At 39.5% G+C, this 22485-nt stretch overlaps 1 protein-coding gene across 2 annotated transcripts in view; it reads right to left on the bottom strand.

Moving 5' to 3' along the window:
• The window catches only part of plch1 (phospholipase C, eta 1), a 66733-nt gene that overhangs the window by 4788 nt on the left and 39460 nt on the right, over positions 1-22485 (bottom strand). The window contains exons 10-23 of one of the 2 annotated variants that reach the window (XM_074678899.1): positions 18648-18819; positions 15456-15563; positions 12534-12689; positions 11706-11768; positions 9139-9233; positions 7349-7446; positions 7067-7246; positions 5797-5904; positions 4492-4616; positions 4264-4348; positions 3164-3310; positions 2944-3023; positions 2727-2786; positions 1247-1634 (exon numbers count right to left, since the gene is read on the bottom strand). In XM_074678899.1, coding sequence (XP_074535000.1) covers positions 1247-1634; positions 2727-2786; positions 2944-3023; positions 3164-3310; positions 4264-4348; positions 4492-4616; positions 5797-5904; positions 7067-7246; positions 7349-7446; positions 9139-9233; positions 11706-11768; positions 12534-12689; positions 15456-15563; positions 18648-18819 — 1865 coding nt within the window. The remainder of the gene's footprint in view (positions 1-1246; positions 1635-2726; positions 2787-2943; positions 3024-3163; positions 3311-4263; positions 4349-4491; positions 4617-5796; positions 5905-7066; positions 7247-7348; positions 7447-9138; positions 9234-11705; positions 11769-12533; positions 12690-15455; positions 15564-18647; positions 18820-22485) is intronic. The other variant, XM_074678898.1, reaches the window with a different exon arrangement.

The following is a 22485-nucleotide window of genomic DNA, read 5'->3' as shown; positions in this document are numbered from 1 at the left end:
TGGACGGATCACGAAGCAAGAAAAACACAACCAAAGTGAAGTAAAGATAGAGCAGAACAATAAAGCTTTTTCCAAACGAGGGTGGAGCTTGGCTCGACTGTCGCTCGCTTTCGGGCACTTGGAGTGCAGCACGGGACGAGTTGGCTTTCTGCTGAGCAGGTATGTGTGTGACTGGCTTGTGCTAACATTCCAAATAGGTGCGTGGCCCTAGAGTCTCTCCCACAAAGAAACGTGGTTGCTAGGCTAGAATGTGTTCACGTTGTCACAGTCAGAGGCTCTAGGTGTGCCCTGCCGCTGGCACTGAGTCAATGAGGAGGGGCCCAGTTTAAATTTGTGTTTACGAAATAAGTAACAAAAATTCCTGCAGACCGTACCTTTAAGGTGTTGCAAGTCAATCACATTGACTAAAGTGATGTTCAACAAACCCCAAAACTAGAGCATCCTGGATAGAATATGAAAATAAAAAAAATCAACCATGATAGGTCAAAAAATAATGGTTAAACACTATAAAACTAACTAGAAGTGTTGAAAAGCTAAGCTGGTATTTCTGTCTCGATGGGAGGACCAGTGGTTCACATACTTAATTGTCCTGCGGCTGTGCAATCAGTGTGTGAATGGGATTAGTTAATAGTGATGAGTGCTTAATGTAGCAGTCTCTGCCATCGTTGTATGAATGTGGTGTGAATAAGTGATTTTAACCCTTAATATAAAAACACTTTGAGCAATCAGAAGAGGAAAGAAATAGTTAAATAAATACAGTCCATCTATCGTAAGAGAGGATAGGGTCAACTTGATTTGAAGACCAAAAGTAGGGCCTAAGATACTTGTAATCAAAAGAAAAACCCATTGGGAAAGAAAGATGTACTCATCAAGTTTCTTGAAAAAAGACTTTTGACATAAGTCAAGAAAACTGACAGATGCAATATTCTTACGGCACTGGCAGATTGTTTACTCATCAAAAGTAATGTAGGTCTCTTTTTGGCTAGTAATATCTAATAGTGGGACATTAATCCGAACTTGTCAGGTGAATGTGGTTTGTATAGCATTTGACCAGAAATAAAAGAAGAACACTGACCTAGTTCAGAGTTTTTGCGGCTAAGTTTCTCTTAGATTACACAGCACGTATTTTAAACAAGTGTGTTTTTTTGTTACTATTAGAAAAAAGGAATCCTTAATTTTTTAAACAACTTTGCATGACTAAATATACATGTATTTCTTTGCTGAGGTATTAATGACAAATACTCACCAATGACAGTGTCTGCACCCATATCCTGCTGTTCCTTGTCTGAGGAGTGGATGGATAGCTGCCCTTGGAGAAGCCTGTCTAAGGGCATGGAGACAGGTCTGTGGGTGAGGGCTGGTCTTGGCTGTAGAAGCCTCCCCACTCCTTCATTCCTCCCTGACATGCCTTCTCCTCCTTCTTCAACAGCTGTGCCGTTCTTTTGGTCTGATATCGAGGCCACGGACTCTGAGAGCGCCATCTTGGTCTTCTTGCGGCCCTTTGCCGGGGCACTGGCTGTGCGCCGCAGGAGATGATCACTGATAGAGCGCTTCCGAAGGCCACCGGAGTTTGTATCCACAGAGGACTTGGAGGAACGGTTGAATAAACCGCGGATGCCTCGCAGTTGATTACCCTAAGAGGAAGTGACAGAAAACAGGGTGAAAAAGAAGGCTAAAACAGGTATTAACACTGAGAAGATGCATGGAGCATGGCAAATTTCTGTTAACCAGCATGATTTTATTATGAAGAAAAGAAAACAAAGTTTCCCACACATGTTAGTTAAAGTGAAAGGTTAATTCCGTAAAGGACCTGAATAATCAGCTGAATCTCAATGTCCACACTCACACACTCACTGACTTAGAGGCGCATCCCTGTGAAGTCCGTGAGGGTTTAGGGCTGTCCCAATGTAAAACTGTAAAGAGCGTGAGGGCTCTTGTGCTGACTTTCTGTGCCCCTAACATAGCCTTTCAGTAAGTCGGCATGGTTGCAGACTTACCGTGAGGGAATTACCCAGAGTTCATTGTAATGTGGCGTGAAACCATAGAAACACAGGGTTCCCGGGGAAAGCCCACAAAACACGGCAGGTTAAACATAATACGTAATACAGAGGTATATAGAAAAGAGAGACGGCAAATAAGAACAGTAGAAATTCATTCCAATTAATTCTAATTATTAAAAAATAAATGTTTAAAACCATCTTAAACTCAGTTTGATGAATTCATTCAGATTTTGTACATTCATATTTTTTCAAGTTTGGTGGATAAACTGTTTTGACTTGTGGGAGCGTATCAGTAAAATGTCAATTTTTTCAATCTAAAGCTTGTTCATACTGCTGCTCATGTGAGCAACATGATGACGTGCAGGTTGTGCAAGAACCATTTTGAGCCCTTGCAGACTCCCTCAGACACTTTCTAGATGATCTTAATCAAGTCTTAAAGGGCTCAAGGCTCAGGGTTTAGGGAGGACATTGAGATTCAGCTATCATGTTCACAGCAAATGTAACAAGTGCATGCACTTTTACACACTGCCTCTAGAGGGCACACTTACTCTTTAAATCCCACAATGAAAATTACAGGCTGCTGTGTATTATGAATGCATGCTTACAGAGTAGATATTTCTGTCTCCGATCAAGAGAGACACCTTCAACGCGGATGCCACAGAACACAAACTGCACCTTTATCATGCATTACTCGTCATGCAGCACCACACAGAGCCATCAGGATACCTTGTTAGATCCTAGAAAGTGCATAATGGTAAAGCTGGGGTTCAGGACTAGAGGGCTCCACTAAAAAGACAGAGGGTTAAAGGAGCAGAGCTTAACTGCTAGGCGCGTTGAGAAAAAAACACTTTTGTTCTTGCTTAAGTCCAAAATAAAACCTCAGGAAACGCAAGATGCTCATTTGGGGAATGTTCAGATAAAAACCAAGCTTTGAAGAGCTTACCTTTCCATAGACATCATGCACTGACACATGCACAAAGATGGAAGCCTCTGTCAGACCCTCCAAGTAAACATGTCTGTAACCTGGTGTTAGGAATGGAAAAAGTATGAGAGTCAAAGAGAAGGTGGTAGACTAGAAAGGAGGATAATAGCTCATGTGATCTGCATGCATAAAATATTTCTAGCAGGTAAATGTAAAAACATAAAAGGAAATCTACACAGACCTGGCATCAGGCTGCTAAAGGCAACTGTCCGCTGACCAATGAAGTCCCGTCCAATCGGGTCATGATCCCAGACGAGGAAACGCACCAGGACCACCTCAGCCATGTGCAGTGTAAAGGACAGAGTTTCCTCCCATACTGGATTAAAACCTGGGAGGGATACACATTTTTATGATATGATATGATATGATATGATATGATATGATATGATATGATATGATATGATATGATATGATGTCATTACAGAAAAAATATACATAATTTATTTCACTTTATTCACATGCATATGAGTGCTTTCACATAATCTCGATTGAATTGGTGGTTTTAATGTGTCAAATGAAGTGTTTTATGGTTCAATGCCCTGAATACTAATCTGATAATGCTGGTGAGCTCCCAGGGTTCAATAACCTTTCCCAGAGGAGGCTTTCCCCTTCCCCCTATTCACGGGCCCTCATCCATGGAAACACGTTACGGGTGACACAAGCAGACCCTGTTGAAATGCTTTCTTTATTCCTCTAATTAATGAATCTGATTTCTGTTCCCAAAAGAGCTCCACAGTGCCAAAATGGAAAGTGACATCTGTATCTGATATTTGTGATGCATAGCTACAAAAGAGCAAAAAGGCTACATTACAGGAATAAATAAAAGATTTTAAGTATGAAGAGGTGAATTTTTGAGAATAGAGTATTTTACTCAAAAAAAAGTAGATTATTGAAAAGATTATTATCATAAAAGATTATTGAAGTTTAACATTCATTCTCTGTTTGCTTTCCTACAGGATGTTGTGACTCTATGAGTACAAGGTTTGAATCTTAGGTTGCATGAGAACAGTGTTTTATTTCTCAAGCTTTTTCATTGCATATTTGCTTTCTGCAGCCGTTAATTGTCTTGTTCGATGAGGTGAGAGTGAGCCAAAACTTTCAAGAGCTGTCCATTGAGCTGAGGAGCTTCAGATTCAATTATAGTTTTCTAACATATGCTGGCCCTTTCACATTGCCATTTGATTCATTATTATTGCAATATTGATTGTGAACGCCCGAGCCATTTTTCTCTGCAGTTCAGTCAGTGTACGGTATTGTGACATGATTCTGTGCGTGTCTAACCGTTGTCATCAACAACTCGTGTCTGCTCCTTGCAGCAATCAACTGGCAGGCCAATGATCTCCACTTCAACGAAAGGATCAATAATCTGATGGGGGAGAAAGGGGGAAAAATCACAACTGTTAATCTCTGAGTGGACAAGCATACAGAGGATATTTGTGTGCATGAGAGACAGAAAGACAGATGGAGAACGTGAGCACACAGTAGCACACAGTTTATGTGATCTGGTACCTCTCCACGGTCCCCCAGCATGGAATCTGGTGGCTTGGGCAGCTGTTGTCCACTAATGATCTTGAGAATGAGCTGCTTCTTGGGGTAAGCTGGAAGCGGGTCATCACTGAATGGGTTGAATGAGCCTGGAGGGAGTGACAGAGAGCAGAGGAAGAACCGTGATTAATGTCATCACTTAATGCTGCAGAGTCACGTCCTCTCTGATTGATCTGGATGTATTCAATTGCAAGGGGCTTCAAAAAAAAAACAGAAGATAATACAGAGTTGAATATGGTGATACTTCTAAGTCTGAACATAGGGGCATGTGCTGTGGACACAGGTTGATTATGTCATGTGATTGTTAAATTATTTACTGTATGTGTACTAGATAATAACCTGTGAATGGGAACGTGATCATTATTCCATTTACCATCACTTGTCATTAGTTATCATTAAATTAGCTTTTAGAATTTGTTACACTGCAGGTTTTGACCTTTTAAGGGTATGACTAACTGGATTGATGGGCTGTGACCCTTCAGCGGTTTACAAAGAAACCAAAGGCCCATCTCATCGCCTCTTCCTAACTTATACATAGCTGGGTTGGGTGCTACATTTTTTTAATCTAGGACCCATCAACAATGAGCTTCCAAATTTTATGTTAGGAACAAATGAGTTAAATTAAGGAGACTGCGTTCCTGTATTATGCAGCCTGTGGGTTTTTCTGAGGGGGCTTAAAACATGATGTTCTACGAATTAAGATTTTAACTTCAGTATAAACCTCTTATGTGTAGCAATTATATCTTGTAATAAAATGTCTTTCTTTAGCTTACTGTAATGCCAAAAGTGTCCATGACAACGATGTTTGAGGCATACAAACTGCTTTCCAGATTACTTTTTCTTGTGCATGTAAAATCAGAGCTAAGTTGTGAACACAGGATAAATAATGATCACATTCTTGGGACTTAAGGGTTCTTGTATGCTGCAAGCATGTCTGTAAATAACTTCTGACATATTTGCATTAACATACTGCAGATCACATGCTCTATGCTGCAGTAATGATTGCATCATATAAAAGCTACATCATAAACTAGATGTGCAGCAGGCCTGTGAAATGTCTGCCTTGTTGAAAAGCTAATTCCCTGTTGGAAAGGATCCAAACATCAGCGTAACACAGATGCAGGATAATGAAGACTGAATCAGCTTTTACCCCATGTGGTGAAGATAACAAATCTCAAACTCAACACTTGAAAGCATTATCTTTTGACTGTTCTTTCTGAATGCATGCACTTGTTTTTGTGTGTTAATGATGTTGGTTTGTTACATTACCTTTACACATGGGAGGGGGCTTCAGGACGTAGCCTATGCCTCCATTCACCATGAATTTGGCTCTGTTGAGCTGCATCATCCGGCCCTCCGTCTGGTAGTTAAGAGCAACTAAAAAAATATGTAGATAAATAAATGGGTAAATAAAAACAAAGGCTTGTAACCAGACTTGTTATTTGACTTCTGCCCACATGAAGCACTTCTTTTTTACTTATATGGAACTTCTGAGGATGCTACACCACAAAAAAAGAACTGTTAGCAAATGTCTAGCATGTCTTATGTTCACGTGACATTGTCTTGTCATTCTGAGCATGAAACACATTCGCCTGACAAGTCCAGATAAATGCCTTATTTTAAGAGATCTTCAAAAAAATGTCTATGTTGCCTGCAAAGGGTTAAAAACTCGTCAAGTTTCTTGACATAGAAAAGTGTCTAAATACAAGAAGCTGAACAATAATTTTCTCCTACCCCACTGGCAGATAATCTTTGCAAGCAATTTGCAACAATTTATTTTTGTCTTTTAATGTTTTGAAATAAGATATTTTCTGGACTTAACAATTGCTCGGATTTCAGTTTTTGCAGAGTAAATAGTGTGTATTAAAAACCATGGCAGGGGTTGCTTTATCTCTCTCTTTCTCATTTTTTCCCCTTTATCAAATATTCACTTTTGATTCACTCATCCATTTATTAATTATATCTGTGTGTCTGCACAACCTTGAAACATTGAGAAAGGAAAGCGTTATCAAGCAAACAAGCAAATAGAAAACAGAAGGGAAGCTGCCTCAAAGACACTTAAACATGGAGTCTATTTTTCTTTTGTCTCTGTTTTTGTTCCTTTTTTTTTTAAGATACCTTTTATAGAAATCAGTGCATTGAATACAGTTGAGGAAAATGGCTGGAAAAGGCAACGATATTGTTGTATCCTGGGTTTCTTGGCACTTGTTTTCTGCACTGATGGAAATATTTGCTTCCAACTTTTTTTCATTTTTTATTCATTTGGATATTCATGTGTTTCCAGCTTAGGCTGCAGCCCCACTTGTGGACACTCTCTCCCAATCATGTTTCTGCACACATCACCACAAGCACAACACAAAGCATTATTTGTAAATGAACAATGCTGTATGCCAGCTGCAGCAAATGTGTGTGTGTGTGTACACAGTGTCCCTTAATTTGCAGAGACAGCTATGTGGCTAAAGGCTGGGCACCTGGTGTTTTGTATTAACAGACAACCTCCACCAGGTCAAAAGCTCAACGCAACAGACAGCCGTCTTACCCAGCTGACAGCCCACGTTCCAGTAGAACTGCGGGTTGAAATTGGACGAATCGATGCGATAGGCTGAAGGATAAATCCGTGACAGTTGCCTCTGGTTAAAAGCCAGGAACTGCTCTGCTTTGTGATTGACCAGGGATTGTGCTCTGGTCTCGCTGAATGACAAAACATCACCTGGAGTACCTGCAAAAAAAACATGGCTCAGGCATAAGAAATATCCCAGAGGTAAAAGATGTGCCTTTTTGTTTATGTATGGGTGTGTGTGTTAAGGCTTTGGGGTTTTACCTTCATTCAGACACTCCTGAGAGGCAACAGAGTTGGTGAACACCACCAGATTTGACAGATCTCTGCTCAGCTTCATTGTCTTTCTCTTCCTCCCACCCCTAGCACAAGCGCCAGATGACAGAGTTGCATGAGATATACTAAGGAGAGTGGGTGTTTGCAAATATACCAGACAGCTAGAGCACATAGGATGAGGATGTAAAAAACATACATAAACACAAAAGTCTTTTCAGACATTAAATGTGTCAAAGGTAAAGCAGACGAGAGAGGAATGGCCATCAGTGAGGCGACAAACTGCAACAAAGAGCATCAAAGGCAAAAAGCTTCATATATTAACCAGAGCACAGGCACAGTCAAACAGTCAGAGATGTGCAGTCTCAGAAGCATGACTATAGGAGCCTGCACTGTGACGGCTCCTGGGGACATGCATAAATGAATATGCATGTCCCCGGAATGCAGACTGCTAGAACAAAGGGAAACAAAAGCTTCATACCCAGAGAGCAACTGACAGGGGTAAACAGCTGAATATCTACCCTTATCTCGTCACCCAAAAAGACAGAGGCAGAGATGGACGGAGACTGAGCACAAGGAAGGAGTGACATATTTATAAAGCTGAGGGAAATGGGTTCTATTACATTTTGTTCCTCTTCGTTGGTGAATCAGATCAGATTCTTAATAACCGATTGGGGAAAAGGCGCACTGAATTCTAATTTGTTGTGCCATTTTTTCATACTTTCTAAAGTAATCATGAGATGTCAAGTTGCATTTATGTTAATCTAATGCAAAATCTTCCCAGGACTCCGTGTTTAAAAAACATCAAGTCATCAGGGAAAGAAACAATGGACCCAGTACAGTGTTGTAGTGTAGTTAGATGGTGAATTTTGAACAAAACACAAAAAAAATGTGAAACTTTTCTGTAGATTCAACAGCCTTAACTGTCACAAAGTTCCCCCTGCTCGTGATAATTTGCATTTTATTTGATTTGATTGGATTTGTCCTAAAGATATTGGCCCTCATTTCTCAGGCCTTATACACACGTAGCCCGTTTTTTTTTTTGTTTTGTTTTGTTTTTTTTTTCAGAAACAAATATCCCCCTTATTCATTTTTAAAAATCCTTTTGTCCACATGCATTGAGCAAATATGCTGATAAGTGTGGCTCAAAGCATGCTAAACCCAGAATTGGCAGTGTTCTTTAGATATGAAATCTGTGCCATCCAATCAGAATAAACCTCTGTCATTCAGCTGTGGTGTTTCAGAACCAAAAACTCCACTTTCCAACTTTCCAGTGTGTACACAAAACCATGAAACCAGAGTTTTCCATAATCCTTATTTTGACCAGAGTTTTGCGCATGGGAGAGTTTATAGTGACTGAAAACAGCCTCTCTTGTTTTTTATGTGAATTGATGAGCCTGGGAATGGATCCAGGAACCTCCTTGTTATAACGCAACAGCACCTCTATTACATATGTGGAGTTTTAATTTCTGAAGACACTGGAATGATATGGTTGAAAGTTCAATCAAAATTAAAATATATAACAGAACTGGTTTGGATTTGCAAAATTTTTTCCAATTAATACACTTAATAAGCAAAGGGAATCAAAACCAGTCAAGCCTCACTCTTCTGCTGTCTCAGGAGCTCTTCAACATCCACCATTTTCCCTTCTCACAAATGCAAATTTGTTAAATTTGAAGCTGCTGCTCTCACTCTGAGTTATACAATCCTTGGTCTGCACTTATCAAACCTCTCAGTTCTATGGGATCAACAGTTCTGTTATGAACCAAGTCAAAGGTCACCTGTTAAACTGTCCTCCACACTCCCTTCCAGATCTTTCCTGACTGTCCTCCTCCTTCTCCACGCTTTGGCATGTCAGTCGGGATTTAGAATGCCTCTGGACACACAAACAATAACATGTTAGCACTCAGATTTCAGCATCATGAAGATTTGATGGTCAGCTGGACAGCAGAAAAAATGTATATCATAGTCTCCTGTTAAAAGCCTGACAGAAGATATAAATACACATCATACATGACGCCACCCACACACCAACTTGCAGTGTAGGAGATCTTCAGCCAGCAGTGGTTGTTAATAATGCAGCAAACTGCTGTGGACTGCTGCAAACTGTGTTTCTATGTGCTTCAGACACACACCGTGGCTTTTTGTGTGTGAATGTGTTTGTACATACGGTGGGTGTTCTATCTGTCACACATGTAATTATATTTGGTGTGTGGTTTTTTTTCTCTTGACATCTCTATCAGTGCTAAAGTGGAGTTTTCGAAGAGGATGAGGGTCACAGTAATTACTGGGTTTAGGCTGCTTGCCAACAGATTAAATGCACCCATGTATACAGGCATATATACACTCACTCACATGTGGGAGGCTGCACAATATGCAAAGAGGGACGCATAAAGGAATGAAGAGGAGATGTGAGTGGGTAAACAGGGAAGAGGTTGGAGGGAGCTAAAAGAAACCCATGGTTAGCAGAAGAAAACCAGAGTACAAAATAATATTTAAATGCAAAAACAACCACACGCAGAAAAAAAATGATGTTAAACCTACACATTATCCAGCAAATGCTTAAACTGTTAGCAGCTCTCTAAGGAACAAATTTGTAGCTCAGAGAAGGTATGAATAAAAATATCAGGAGAAATGCTTAGATTTCTATAGTGCATACGTTCACTGATCTGTATGATATGCAGAGCAGTCTTCATTATAAGTCTGTGACTCCCAAGGGCTGAGATACCTTCAGACGCTGCTATGCATCTGCATTTTCTATATGTGCAGCTTCATGGAAGATTTATGTCAAGGAGAGCAGTCAGGGCCCTTTTTTCTGCTTCCCACAAGTAATGCTAGTAAGTTAAAGTGACAAAAAGCAAAGTCATCAGTGTTTAAATGACACAGAGTGGCCTCTTTGATGAAAAGAATAAGCAATAGTCAATACTCCTGGACGTTTTGGGATTGTTAAATAAAAAGAAGTCCTGCAGAATAATAGAGTGAAATCCTTTAATTCAGTCACTCTGTCAGTAAGCTATCTGGGATTTTAGAGAACACATTTGCTGCCATTTTTGTCTAGTATTTTTTAGATGAATATGTCAGGGTCATCTAGAGACTGTTTCAAATCTGTGCTGTCAAAATTTAGAAAAAATTCTTCTCCCCAAATTTTCCAAATGATTGTTTACACATGTCCCCTGCAGTGTAAAGGTTTCCCTGAAAGCCCAGCAGGCAAGACATGACACAAAAGGATTACAATTGTAGTTTCTACAAAATAGTGAGACGGCATCAAAGATAGCAGGCAAAGCAGACCCTGACACTTCAATGCTGGGTCCCTACTATCGCTATTACTAATACTACTTTTTAAAACTGTGATTAAACCGACAAATTCAGAACACGAAAAAAAGCGTCAAGAAGCCTTCACCAGCTAGGTTCATGAATCAGTCCACATCAACTTCTAGAGAAAATTTTTCTGAAGGGGTTATAGGAGAATCATTCTAGAGCATATGTTAATTTTGGTAGCTATTTTGGATTTAGTCTTAACTTTAGTCTCAATTAAGTAATTAATTGCCCTTTAAAATTGTAGTCAACAAATAATCGTAACTTTTTAGCCTAGTTTCAGTTAAATAGATTCTATCTTTACTTTAAGTGAAAAACATTCTCTCTTTGAATTTATTAATGTATTTTGTCTGATCATCTCATTATAAAAAGAAAAAAAAAAACAGAGTTTTTATTACCATCGAATTATTTTAGCTTGTCATCGTCCATCTCCGTCATGGACAAATGGGTCGTGTACGTCTATCAACATACCTTTTCTAAATCAACACTGGTCCAAATGATATCAGAATTAGCAATTTTGGTTCTTTACAGATGCAACTGAGATTTCTCTGTTTAGCATACACTCACACCGATGTCCCTGTGTGGGTTGTAGCTTCTTAAAATGAGCTGAAATGGTAAAACTGGCCCTTGCTGTGGCAGTTAATAGCCTGACTTTTGAGCTGGTTTGTTTGGAAAGAGACTGAAGTGACCTGATGTTCCTCGGTGGGAGATTCCCTTTGTGTTGACAAGTCCCTCATACAACCCCACTTTAAAAAATCAGACTAATCCCTCTAAACACAAAAGCAGAGCGGTATCACTTGGATATCAAGCAAACTTTTTCTTGTTTTTGTGTGTGATTTTTTGATCTGCTAACTGTGAAGTACAGGTTGTAACAGAGCAAATCGAAAGTTGATTCTGTCACTTACACCATTTTTTTTCCCTGAAGAATACCCTGGAAGTTGATTTTGTGAAAAGTTTTTCATTTGATGTTACAGTTCATCTAATAAAAACTTTAAAAATGAGTAGCATCAGCAGAGAAAATCTTCATACTCACTTTTTGTTTGAGTGTTGTGATGAAGGATCTGCTCTGGGATTTCTTCAAAACTCCTTTAGAGCTCTAGAGAAAAGGACAACATGTTCAGAGACAAAATATGTAGCATGAGTGTTTTTGTGTGCATGTCTGTTTATGTGTGTGCACGTTTGTTTGTGAAAACCATCTTGAGTGAACTTAACAACATCAGTAGCACCCAGTAAGACAACTAAACCCTACAGGGCTTAGCCGGAGGGGCTGCAAGAGACATGGTCCAATATATCACATCACAGCCAAAGAAAAGTGAGGAAATTGGAAAAAAAAGCATTACAGTTAAAAAAAAAAATAAGACAGAAGGGACAGAAAAAGCCTTAAGACATACGAGGTGAAGCAGAACAGAGCTGGAGAACAACAAAGAGAACGGAAAACCCTGCTAGAACGCCCACTCTATTAAAATGGCTGTCAGGAAACTGAACATGAAGCATCTATAAATAGAACAAGAGGCAAGCAGGGAAATTAAATATTAAGCAACTCTGCAGACTTTTAGTTTCTCATCACTTTACGTCTGTTTTGACATGCTTTCCATGAAACAACACCTTGGTGAGAACATCGCAGTCCCTTCAGGGCCGCCTGAGGAGTTGCTGGCTGACTTTCCTTGTTAATGTGTTCAGTGGGGGTGTTGACCTGTGAGTGGTGCAGTGCACTCAACTCCTTTATTTCCTTCAATTCCCCACCATGACGAATAGCATGGCCTAGTTTTATTATCCCTCTCTTTTCTCTTTCCAAAGCATCTGTTGACAAGCACTTCTCAGCTCACCATATGCAGCTCTTTATTTTGCCTCAAGACTGTACCTGCCGCAGGTTCTTCTGGAGGCCCTGGTGTGTGGCACGCAGTAGAGCGCGGATACTGAAGCTATCACTATCCTCCTTGTCTCCGATTCGAGACTCCTTCCGCAAAGAGTCCAGTTTCTTTCGGATGTGAGACTCCACCTGGGGATTGCCATTGTCCTGCGTGAAAAAAAAAGTCATTAAGTAAGGGAAGGAGAAAAAGAGAAGACAAAAAAAATCTTTCCAACTTTCTCCGGGAACCAGGAACTTTTTGATGAAGTCTAAACATGCAAAAACTTTAGGAATTGGGCACTTTTTCGGAACTTAGTGCAAGAACAAGGGTCTTATTTTAGTTCTGGGGTAATCCTTCCCCCTTGAAAAGCCTCTGCTTAAGAGATCTTACTTTCCAAAAGTCCAAGAACTTTGGAGGACAGGATCTACGATGCTGGTGTCTCATTGGTGGAACACCCACAGTGTTTTTATTTCCCCTGTCATCCACAATAAAATTACCCACAACTGTAATTCACTTGGTTTAACAACTCCTTAATATTCATCTTTTTTAGCTCAATAGTGCAAATGCGTCTCTGTCAGCCCCCAGAGTTACAGTTTGAGCAGTGACCTTGTAAAGCAGCGACTTTTAACTGTGAGGGGGTGATGATTGATTACAACAGCTGTTAACGCACGGAAGTGCTTCCTAGGTTCAATTAATTTAAAATGTCAAAACTTCTTCATCAGATAAGCATTCAATGATAATCTAAGGGTACTTGCTTAGTTTAAGGCATGGTCGATCTTTGCTATGGCTTTTTAAATCCATGCTCTTCATTCATGTCAAGCATGAAACACTTTTGCTACTAATACTTGTCTCAATCCAAGAACGCCCTTAAGCCTGATAAAGACAGAAAAAAATCACTATCTTCCATGTTTACAGACAAACTGTAGTGTTGTAACTGACGGGGCCATCTTTGGTCTCCCATGGCATCATTTTTGTCAGATGGCCTTTGTCTTTTTTCTACTACTCTCTACTGGTCTGGTGGTGCAGTGCGATGACTTTCATTGCTTCTCCATACATCCCTGGCCTAATTTGCATAATCTCCACAAGACTTTAGGCTACGGTGAATGTAGACAATAATGGAATTTATTTAGTTCCTTGAAGAATAGTTCTTGGAATGAGAAGTTCCTGCTACTTCTGGTCAATAATTAAGATGAGCATTTAAAGACAGATTTAGGGATGGGCTTATTGGCAGAGGATAATGCAAAGCAGGCCAAGTCAATACCAACCAGTTCGAGAGACATATTTGAAGTCATACATGCACCTTCAGGCCCCACTAACACCACCTCATTGTCAAGAATTGTAACTGTAAGAGCGTTTCTGAAATGCCCCACCTACTGGGAAAAAAAATGCTGCAGGCAACCAATGGAAAAACCACAACTCTCTTTTCTTCTGCAAGACAGTGTTTGCAATGCTGACACACTTCCAGATTTGAAATTTTAATTATTATTACTTGAGTTTATTCCTAACTAAAGAGTCCTACACTTAAGCATTTTTTCCTCCAAAAGGAAAAATTCTGCATCAATATTTGTCATTTCATATTGTGAGAGTTTTTGTATCACACTATAACGGCAATGTTAGCAGCGACTGCTGCGAGAGCACACTGCTTTAATGAGCTCAAAACAAAACCTCTCATCAGTGGAAACCTGCCACCACCCTCTCTAAAACAGCAATGATCATCCAAAGTGGCATCTGCGGCTTCGTGCCTTGGGCAAAATGTGGGAGAATGATGCCATATTCGGTTACACAACTGAACCATCTGGAAAATAACGCAGTGTTTTCCTGTTTTAAATGGGGTGAGAAGGACCCTGGCATTATTCTGTTGTGGGATGAATAAACAGGATGAAGATTAACTAAAAAAAACATACACACAAAGAGAGTTCAGGAATAATCCATAGCAAGCAGTAAGAGGTTCACACTCCTCTCTATGTCTGGGTTGACTTTCTGTTTATTCCTGCACCATTAAGCATTGATTATTTCAAAGCATTACAGCAATGATGATCTGTAAAACTATACAAGCAGCAACATTACCCCCCAATTAGTAAAGCCATTAAGCTGAGCACAACAATGTCATTAAGATCCCATTATCACACTTGTGTTTGAAGGGCTTGTATGCGGAGAAAGAGGGTTTGATATTTAACACAGATCCACACCAGTCTGAAAGGATTTTTCTGTATTTTGCTGTGGCTTTTCATCAATTTAATCCTTTCAAACAGCAAAAAATAGTTCTGATTTGCTGGGTGATGCTTAAAATCAATCATTATCAACAAATAACTCAGGCTTTAATAACATGCAAATAAACAAGAACAAGGGCTTTGTGCCTGGGGAGCAGCAGGCATGTTTGTCCTGTATTGAACGAATCAATATGAAAAAGATCTTCTTAAACCATCCAATTTTGCTGGTAGACAAAAGTGTCTAACTGTGTTGTCAGCTTACAATTGAAAATGTATCTAAAAAATCGTAACCAGTTATATTTGAATGGAATTTGAGGCTCTTATATGGATTATTAAACTACAACACTTACATAAAATTATCTTCATAAACAATGAGCACAAGCACCTCTTCAAAAAATATATCTTATTATCATATTTGACAAAGTTCAGTTGCCACTGCAACATAGACTGTACATGCCTGATCTATCAAGTGAATTAAACTGGCAGCCTGTTTAACATCTATTCAGTGTAATAATTTAAGCATTTAAAATAGGGCTCTATCCAGTCTATTTATCTTTTAGTATTGTCTGTATATGCAAACCATATTTCAGTTGTGCCGTCCAAATAATTTGTTGTCTCCAAGTGCTGCTAAAAGCTCCTCTCCAATGATTTTCCATTTTGGGATGAGCGGTTTTGTGTTGTTTTGATTTGTTGACAGATTGCGCTCATGTTCTTTTATCTTACATTGCTGCTTTTCAGCTTGAAGTCGTCCTCAATTTCATCAGCGCTGTCATCATCCGACACCTCCCCCTCCTCGGCATCGGCAGACAGATACGCAGGCAGGCGCTTCCCCTGGAAAGTGAGAGGATAGACAAAGAGATGGGAGGAGAGTGACAATTAGACCTCTAACCCGATGCATATGCTTTTAATTCAACACCAATCCTCCCCCATTCTCAGAGCACCCACACAGGTTGTACCTCCAAGAATAACACAGCCGAGTGCAATATGTTTTTTACTCACAGGTTAAGTCCACACACACACACAAAGATGCACACATTTTTCTTTCAAAATCGGTTTCCAAGTAGTCTTTATAGCCAGAGGGAAAGCCATTACTGCCACATCACAGGGCACAAAACACACATTGCTGCCAAGCGCAGACACAAACACACGCGCATATTGTACAATCAGCTGCTATGAGGAGTCCCCAAGCAGCTTTTCTGCAAAGTGGAAGCCCATTAGAGAGCCATATTGAAGGTGTGAGTGGGCGTTGAGATTTTTCTAAGCATCCCCTTCCAAAGACTTCTCACTGGCTGCCATCTCTGCCCTCATTTTGATCACTGCCACTTGCAGTCCTTCCCCTCTAGCCACTATGGTCTTTGACTGCCCTAAAACAATATTCCTTTACTGTCTCACGAGCCTCGGCTTTCTCCTTCCACTGTCAGATGATGAGGGGTGAAAGGCGCTCCAACAAGGGCAGGCAAAAAGGTTGTGAGGGAGGTGGATGACTGTTAGATGGGACTAAAGGGCTTTATAGAAAATCAATAAAGTCCGTTCACTTTTTCCAGCCCATGGCTTGAGAGGGACAAAGCAGGTGCTTCTTCTCCCGGGAACAATGCAGGCTTTCTTCACATTTCAGATAACGTCCATTTTATCTGAAATGTGAAGAAAGAAAAAAATCCAATAAATGGCGAAAGCTTGGACTCGCCCAAACCACCTGGGCTATGATTAGGATCTGCACGGTCTGAGGCCACCAAAGTGAAGCGGAAATTTTAAATCTTAGATAACATGAGAGGTTTTTATTCTGCTTTCAGAGGATCATATCAGTCGTGTTTCATAGGGTCATTTCACTGGGCGTATTTCCTGCTTACACATTGTGCTCTGGATGGGAAAAGCTGGAGAGGCCACTCATGTTGGGATTTTTAAAGATAACTGTCTGAGAGGCCATGATCTGATCCTCACCTTTGTGGCTACTTTTTGCTCAACACAATGTTTTCTTTGGTTGTTATCAGCTGAAAACTGCAAATGTTTTCATTTTATCTTTTAAATGCTTATTTTGCACTGTAACTATGCAATTTGCCACACACCTAACTTTGGTCTAAGATGCTTATTACCAAAAAAAGAAAAGATTGTTTTTTAAATGAATGAAATATGTGTTCTTTTGGTTTACCAATGTGTCAGTAACATATAAATGAAGAGTTACAAAAATAGATATCTCAAAGGTCTGTTAAGGGTTTAAATGGTTCTCTTTTCATCAAAATAAGCACAGATAGCATGCATCCTTCATTGTTACCATTTTAAGCAGATGGGGTTTTCAGAGATACCAACCACCCCAGTTCTTTCTAAAATCATCTGTAACATCATGTTACTGGTTCAGACTTGGTCTCCTCATATGAACTAGAAAAAGCTGTAAAATATCGAGCAAAAAGTTTGAGCAGCTAAATGGGGACATGGAGTGGGATCTTTAAACATTCATAGAAGGACTGCCCCAGTACTCAATCCAGGACTTTAAGGCTGTCTGAAAGCATTCTACAGGACTTCTGAGGACAGGATGTGAGCTACCAGGAGTGAATTAATTTGATTTAATGGAAAAAGAGATAATTTATGATCAAATATCTAGAGAAGAACTGGCCATATTGAGCCTCTCTGGTGAGTTAAACTCTGGTAATGTTTTTGCAACATGTTTCAAAAAAGGATTTTTAATATAAAGTAAATTTAAAGTCTATAGTCGAAATTAGAGGTGTTTTTTTCATGCAGTTTGACTGTGTCAGATATTTTATCTATTCATTAAATACTCAGTTGTTTTAATTAGTAAAAATGAAAAGTTTTGCAGCACCATATGACTGACTATGCATGTTTTTTTGATCGATCACAGGGGAAGAAAAATGTAATCTGGTTTATATTCATGATGGGTATCCAGCACTGTATAAAGTATCAAGGGTATCCAGAATAGATACCCTGGGAACATGTATGTACTTGGCTGATTGATGCCAGAAGTACTGTTAAGCTCATTGACAAACAGGCAGCGACATTGTTTTTCTGATTTTATTTGACACCAGATAAAGTCAAGAACAGCTGCTGGATGCACACAGCAAAAAGTTCAAACACTAAGGCTAATTTACAATATTTATCCCCAGAGCATCTCTTGGTGCAATTTATGTCAAAAGGCACTTGCTCGAAGGTAGTAAATTCATAAATTCAACAATCTATAAATCTGAAGCTGTGCAGCAGGTTTGACAGCTTTAGCTGAAGTGGCTAACACCATTATGGCATGCTTTGAAGTCCTGAATCCAGCCTCTGTGCACTGTGGCTCTGATGTAAATGCTTCAAATGAGATCTGCCAAACTTAAAATGGAGATGAATTTCACATCTTTTATAGATAAGCCTTTTGTTAGTAATGCCTTTGTTGTTAACTTGCATCTGCTTTTAGCTCTAAAATATTCTGTTTACACAACAGTTCCAGCTTTTTCTGCTGTGATGGGTGTAAGTCTGATGTCCAGATAACTGAGAGTTGTATCAATGTGAGAACTGAAAGCAGTATTTGTAATGATATTCAATGAAGTGCTAATGATATCCATTCCTCATTTCTAGCAGTGAGACAGTGTTTGTCCCTTCCCTTGTCCTTTCTTCCTCTGTGATAAAAACCATGATTCTCCATTTCCACTCTGCTATTGTTCATGTGTTTATGAGCAATAATTAGCTGCCATCAGTGCATTTTCCACTCTCTATCCTCAAGCGGAATACGTGGAGATAATTAGAGCTCCTCTCACTTTGCTGAATCAAGAAGAAGGAAATGGAATCATGTGGTGCAGCTGCTTTGATTTAGAAGAGCACTTAATAAGTCTCCCCACTTTCTCAATGTTTATTTCTTCATTTAATTTGAATCATGAACTGTAAGCCCGTCTTTTGTGCTGCCATAGGTTTGCTTTTTTAACTTACTTTGATAAGGATTTTGCCCTGCAGGCTCTGAGGACTGGGTAGGCTTTTGGATTCTCTGCTCAGTACATCTCCCACATCCAGTTTGTCTCCAAAGATTTCTCTCAGGTACTGAGCGATCTTCTTCTGCTGCTGGATGCTGCAGTGGTTCTCTATGGACAGAATAACCGGAAACCTGGAAGAGAATTTACAACATATGTTCAGTTTCTCATCAGGATCTGTTCATCTTGTAAAAAGGCTGCTTGAAAGCAGAAATTGGGCTGAAAAGGGACGTTCTACATTTCAAAGTGAAATTACATGTTTCACCTCTAACCACTTTAACAAAGTACCACACCATACCATACAAACTTTATTTATAGAGCACTTTTAAAAACAACCACAGCTGTGAACAAAGTGCTGTACAGGTAGATAACATAAAATGATAAAAACAGATAAAAAAGAGATTAAATAAAAGCATGGATTACTGTGTCATAGTGCTGCCTGGACACAAAAGAGTTGACCTTTTCCAACCGCCTTGAGTGATAAAAACAAGACTTAATAACAGTTTTAATGGGGCTGTCTAGTTTAAAATCACTGTCCAACTTAAGACCCAGATTGGTAACAGTTGTTTTGAAATATACTGTCAGGGGTCCAAGATCAACAGAGGTGGACTCACAGGGGCCACTTGGCCCAGACACCATAATCTCTGTTTTCTTTTCATTAAAGTTTAAAAAACTTCAAGGGCCAACCAAGATTTAGTGTCTTCCAGTCAAGCAAGGAGGGCTTTTACTTAGACATGCACCGATTGATTTGTGCCGATTTCCTTAATTTTGGAGGATCGGTGGTTGGTGATCGGCCTATCTGTACAGATGAAACTGATCTTACATATCTCTGGGAAGGTCTGATAGTCAGCCATTGTTGCTTTTTGCTCGGAGACCTACAACTCAGGAAACTTAATTGGTTGTTTAAGTTAAAACAAAAAGGTTTTATTGTTTAAAAGGTATTTTTCAATGATTTTCAATAAAAAAAAGATTGGAACATTAAAGGTATATGCTGTCAGTTACAAAAACTAAAAAATAAAATCGGTCACGGCCCAAATCGGTATCGGCAGATCAGGCTCTTAAGATTGGTGATCGGTGATCTGCCACAAAATTGTGATCAGTGCACCCCTACTTTTACTGAAAAGCCATCTTTTGCTTTTAAGGGCACATATATCTGACAGTCATCAGCATAGCAATGGAAGGCTATATCATGCTTTCTTAGTATGGACCCCGGAGGCAGAATATACAAGGAGAAAAGTAATGTGAGTAATGTGCAGGTGGTTGATAAAAATGCAGCTGCTATGACATCTTTTTTGCCTCTGTGGCATTGTGTGTGTGTGTGTGTGTGTGTGTGTGTGTGTGTGTGTGTGTGTGTGTGTGTGTGTGTGTGTGTGTGTGTGTGTGTGTGTGTGTGTGTGTGTGTGTGTGTGTGTGTTTTCATTAAAAAAAGGTTGAATGACTTGTGGCCACACACAGGTTTGCCTGACTGACAGCTCTCCCTCAAGGGGAATGCAGCCAGACACTGAACTCCAGTTCAGACCCTCAAAATACACAACTATCCACACACACACACACACACACACACACACACACACACACACACCCACACACCCACACACACACACACACACACACACACACACACACACACACACACACAAGCACACACTCAAGCACAAATGGGTTCTTCTGCCAAAGATAAAAAAAGCAGACACGAGAGAGACCAGTGTTATTTCATTTTGACACACAAACAGAGTTGTGCAGGAGCAGCTCCCAGGTGAAACTATGGGGCGGCTCAATGAGCTGTGAAATATGTGGATCAAATGTGTGTGACTGGGAGAGTGAGGGCTCGCTCTATTTCCATACAGCCCAGGGCCCATTAATCATATTAACAGGTGGCACTGGTGATAAAATATTAGCTGAATGAAAAGGAAAAGGGAAAGGGAAACACCAGAGTGAGACATAAGAAGAGGGCGGGGGGTATTCATCTGTTCAGGCTGTCAGCTGTACCAGGGCTTACTAATTACTGCACTTTGAATTCAAGTCAAAATAGAGGTATTACATGATGAGCCAATGTGCATACTGTCATACGAGGTGGTGACGTTAGCCTATTGCTATTCTTATGCTCACTATTAGTTGTTCTTAAATTTCCTTGTTGCTGTATCACTGCATCTTCTTTAACAAGTAGACTACAACACGTGGTGAGTCAAGCAGCCATTTTTTTTTACACCTGTTTCAAGTGATCTCAGCTTGTTTGTTTTTTCCTGCATCAAAATGTGATTGTTGTGTTTATATATGCCGTAACAATCTAAACCAAGAGGGAAATCACACCTGTTTTAAAGTAATGTTCTCAAATAATCTGACCTGACAGTACATACAAGGCGCTCAGTGGTGCTCTTAGCTTATGCCTGATATCACATGGACATAAATTTGAGGTGTTTAAGTCTGATAGTTACATGTAAAGGTGGTGTAAAAGGTTATACACCCAATACTGAAAGAGTTACCAGTCGAGGTAACATTTAGGACTTCAATACAATGCAGAATGATACGATACTAGGGTATAAGTGGGCATAGGGTATAAGTGATATGACCAAAACATTACATTATTTTTCAATATGATTTCATTAAAAAAACTATATGACTTGTTACTCTCAGATTCCTTGATACAAAAAGTATTGATACAATATATTACTGTATAAGTTTCAATAGGTTTCAATAAATTGCAATCAGTATGATATGATACAAACGGTGCGATGCTATGTGATACAATGCGATGCAATGTAATCAGTACGATACATTACAAAGCAATGCAAAACAATACAATGCATTATAATTGGATAAGATAGAAAACAATGCTATGCTATGCTATGCTATGCAATGCAATAAGATACAATGCAATGCTATCTGGTATGATACAATGCAATAGGATACAATGTGATGCTATGCAATACAATACGATACAATGCAATACGATACAATAAGATAAGACATAACATGACACAATATGACATGATACAATACAATACAGAACTTATATGCATTAATATATCTGCCAATATGATGATCTATCAAGTGAAAGAAACATTCCTAAAAAGTTTAGATGACGTGTAAAGCACATACAAATGACCACCAACAACAACATGGACAGTGCATTTCCCTTACTGCACATCTTCTTAATAATACATCTTAAGTTATATAACTGATACACCAGCTCAATAATTTAACAAACTCCCATGAAGCCATTGCCAAAAGCGCTCAAGCTCTGAGTAAATCACTTTTGAATCTTCTCCAGCACTGTCTCTACCTTTGAATAAAACAACAGTTTTATAGCACAGACCATGTAACCATAAGTAGCCGCAGAAGATGTCAAAGCAAGCAAGCGTAACAGCAGGAAGCTGCATCTTTACCATTTTGTTTTGGTATTGTTGGACCCAGCAGAGACAAACAGTTGCTCCTAGGGGAGCTTGAGGAAACGCTGCTTAACAGATGGCTCAGTAATAGGTGCTAATTACTGCCAGCATTCTCAGTGCTCCATGAAAAAAAGAAACCTGGCTGTGGAGATGTTTCAACTTTCTTGTTTATCACTGTTGTGGAAATCTTCCATCAAATTCATTTAAAGGAATTTTGCTGTAGCAGCTAATTTGAGAGAAGTTGATGAGCAAAAACAAAGAAGTTCTGCAGGTTTTGAAATTATAAACTGATACCCTTCTAACTAGGAGGCTGGTACTTGGATTTCACAACCTTTAGCAGTTCAATAAGAAACATGAATCAGTAATCAAATATCAGTGTTTGTGACAAAGGAACAATGTTGTATTTCCCCA

This window comes from Halichoeres trimaculatus, unplaced genomic scaffold (genome assembly GCF_033239565.1).
Source record: "Halichoeres trimaculatus isolate MK-OKI-2021-1 unplaced genomic scaffold, fHalTri1.1 fHalTri1_scaffold_9, whole genome shotgun sequence".
Taxonomy (NCBI): Eukaryota; Metazoa; Chordata; class Actinopteri; order Labriformes; family Labridae; genus Halichoeres; species Halichoeres trimaculatus.
This window is presented reverse-complemented; position numbering and strand designations above follow the sequence as displayed.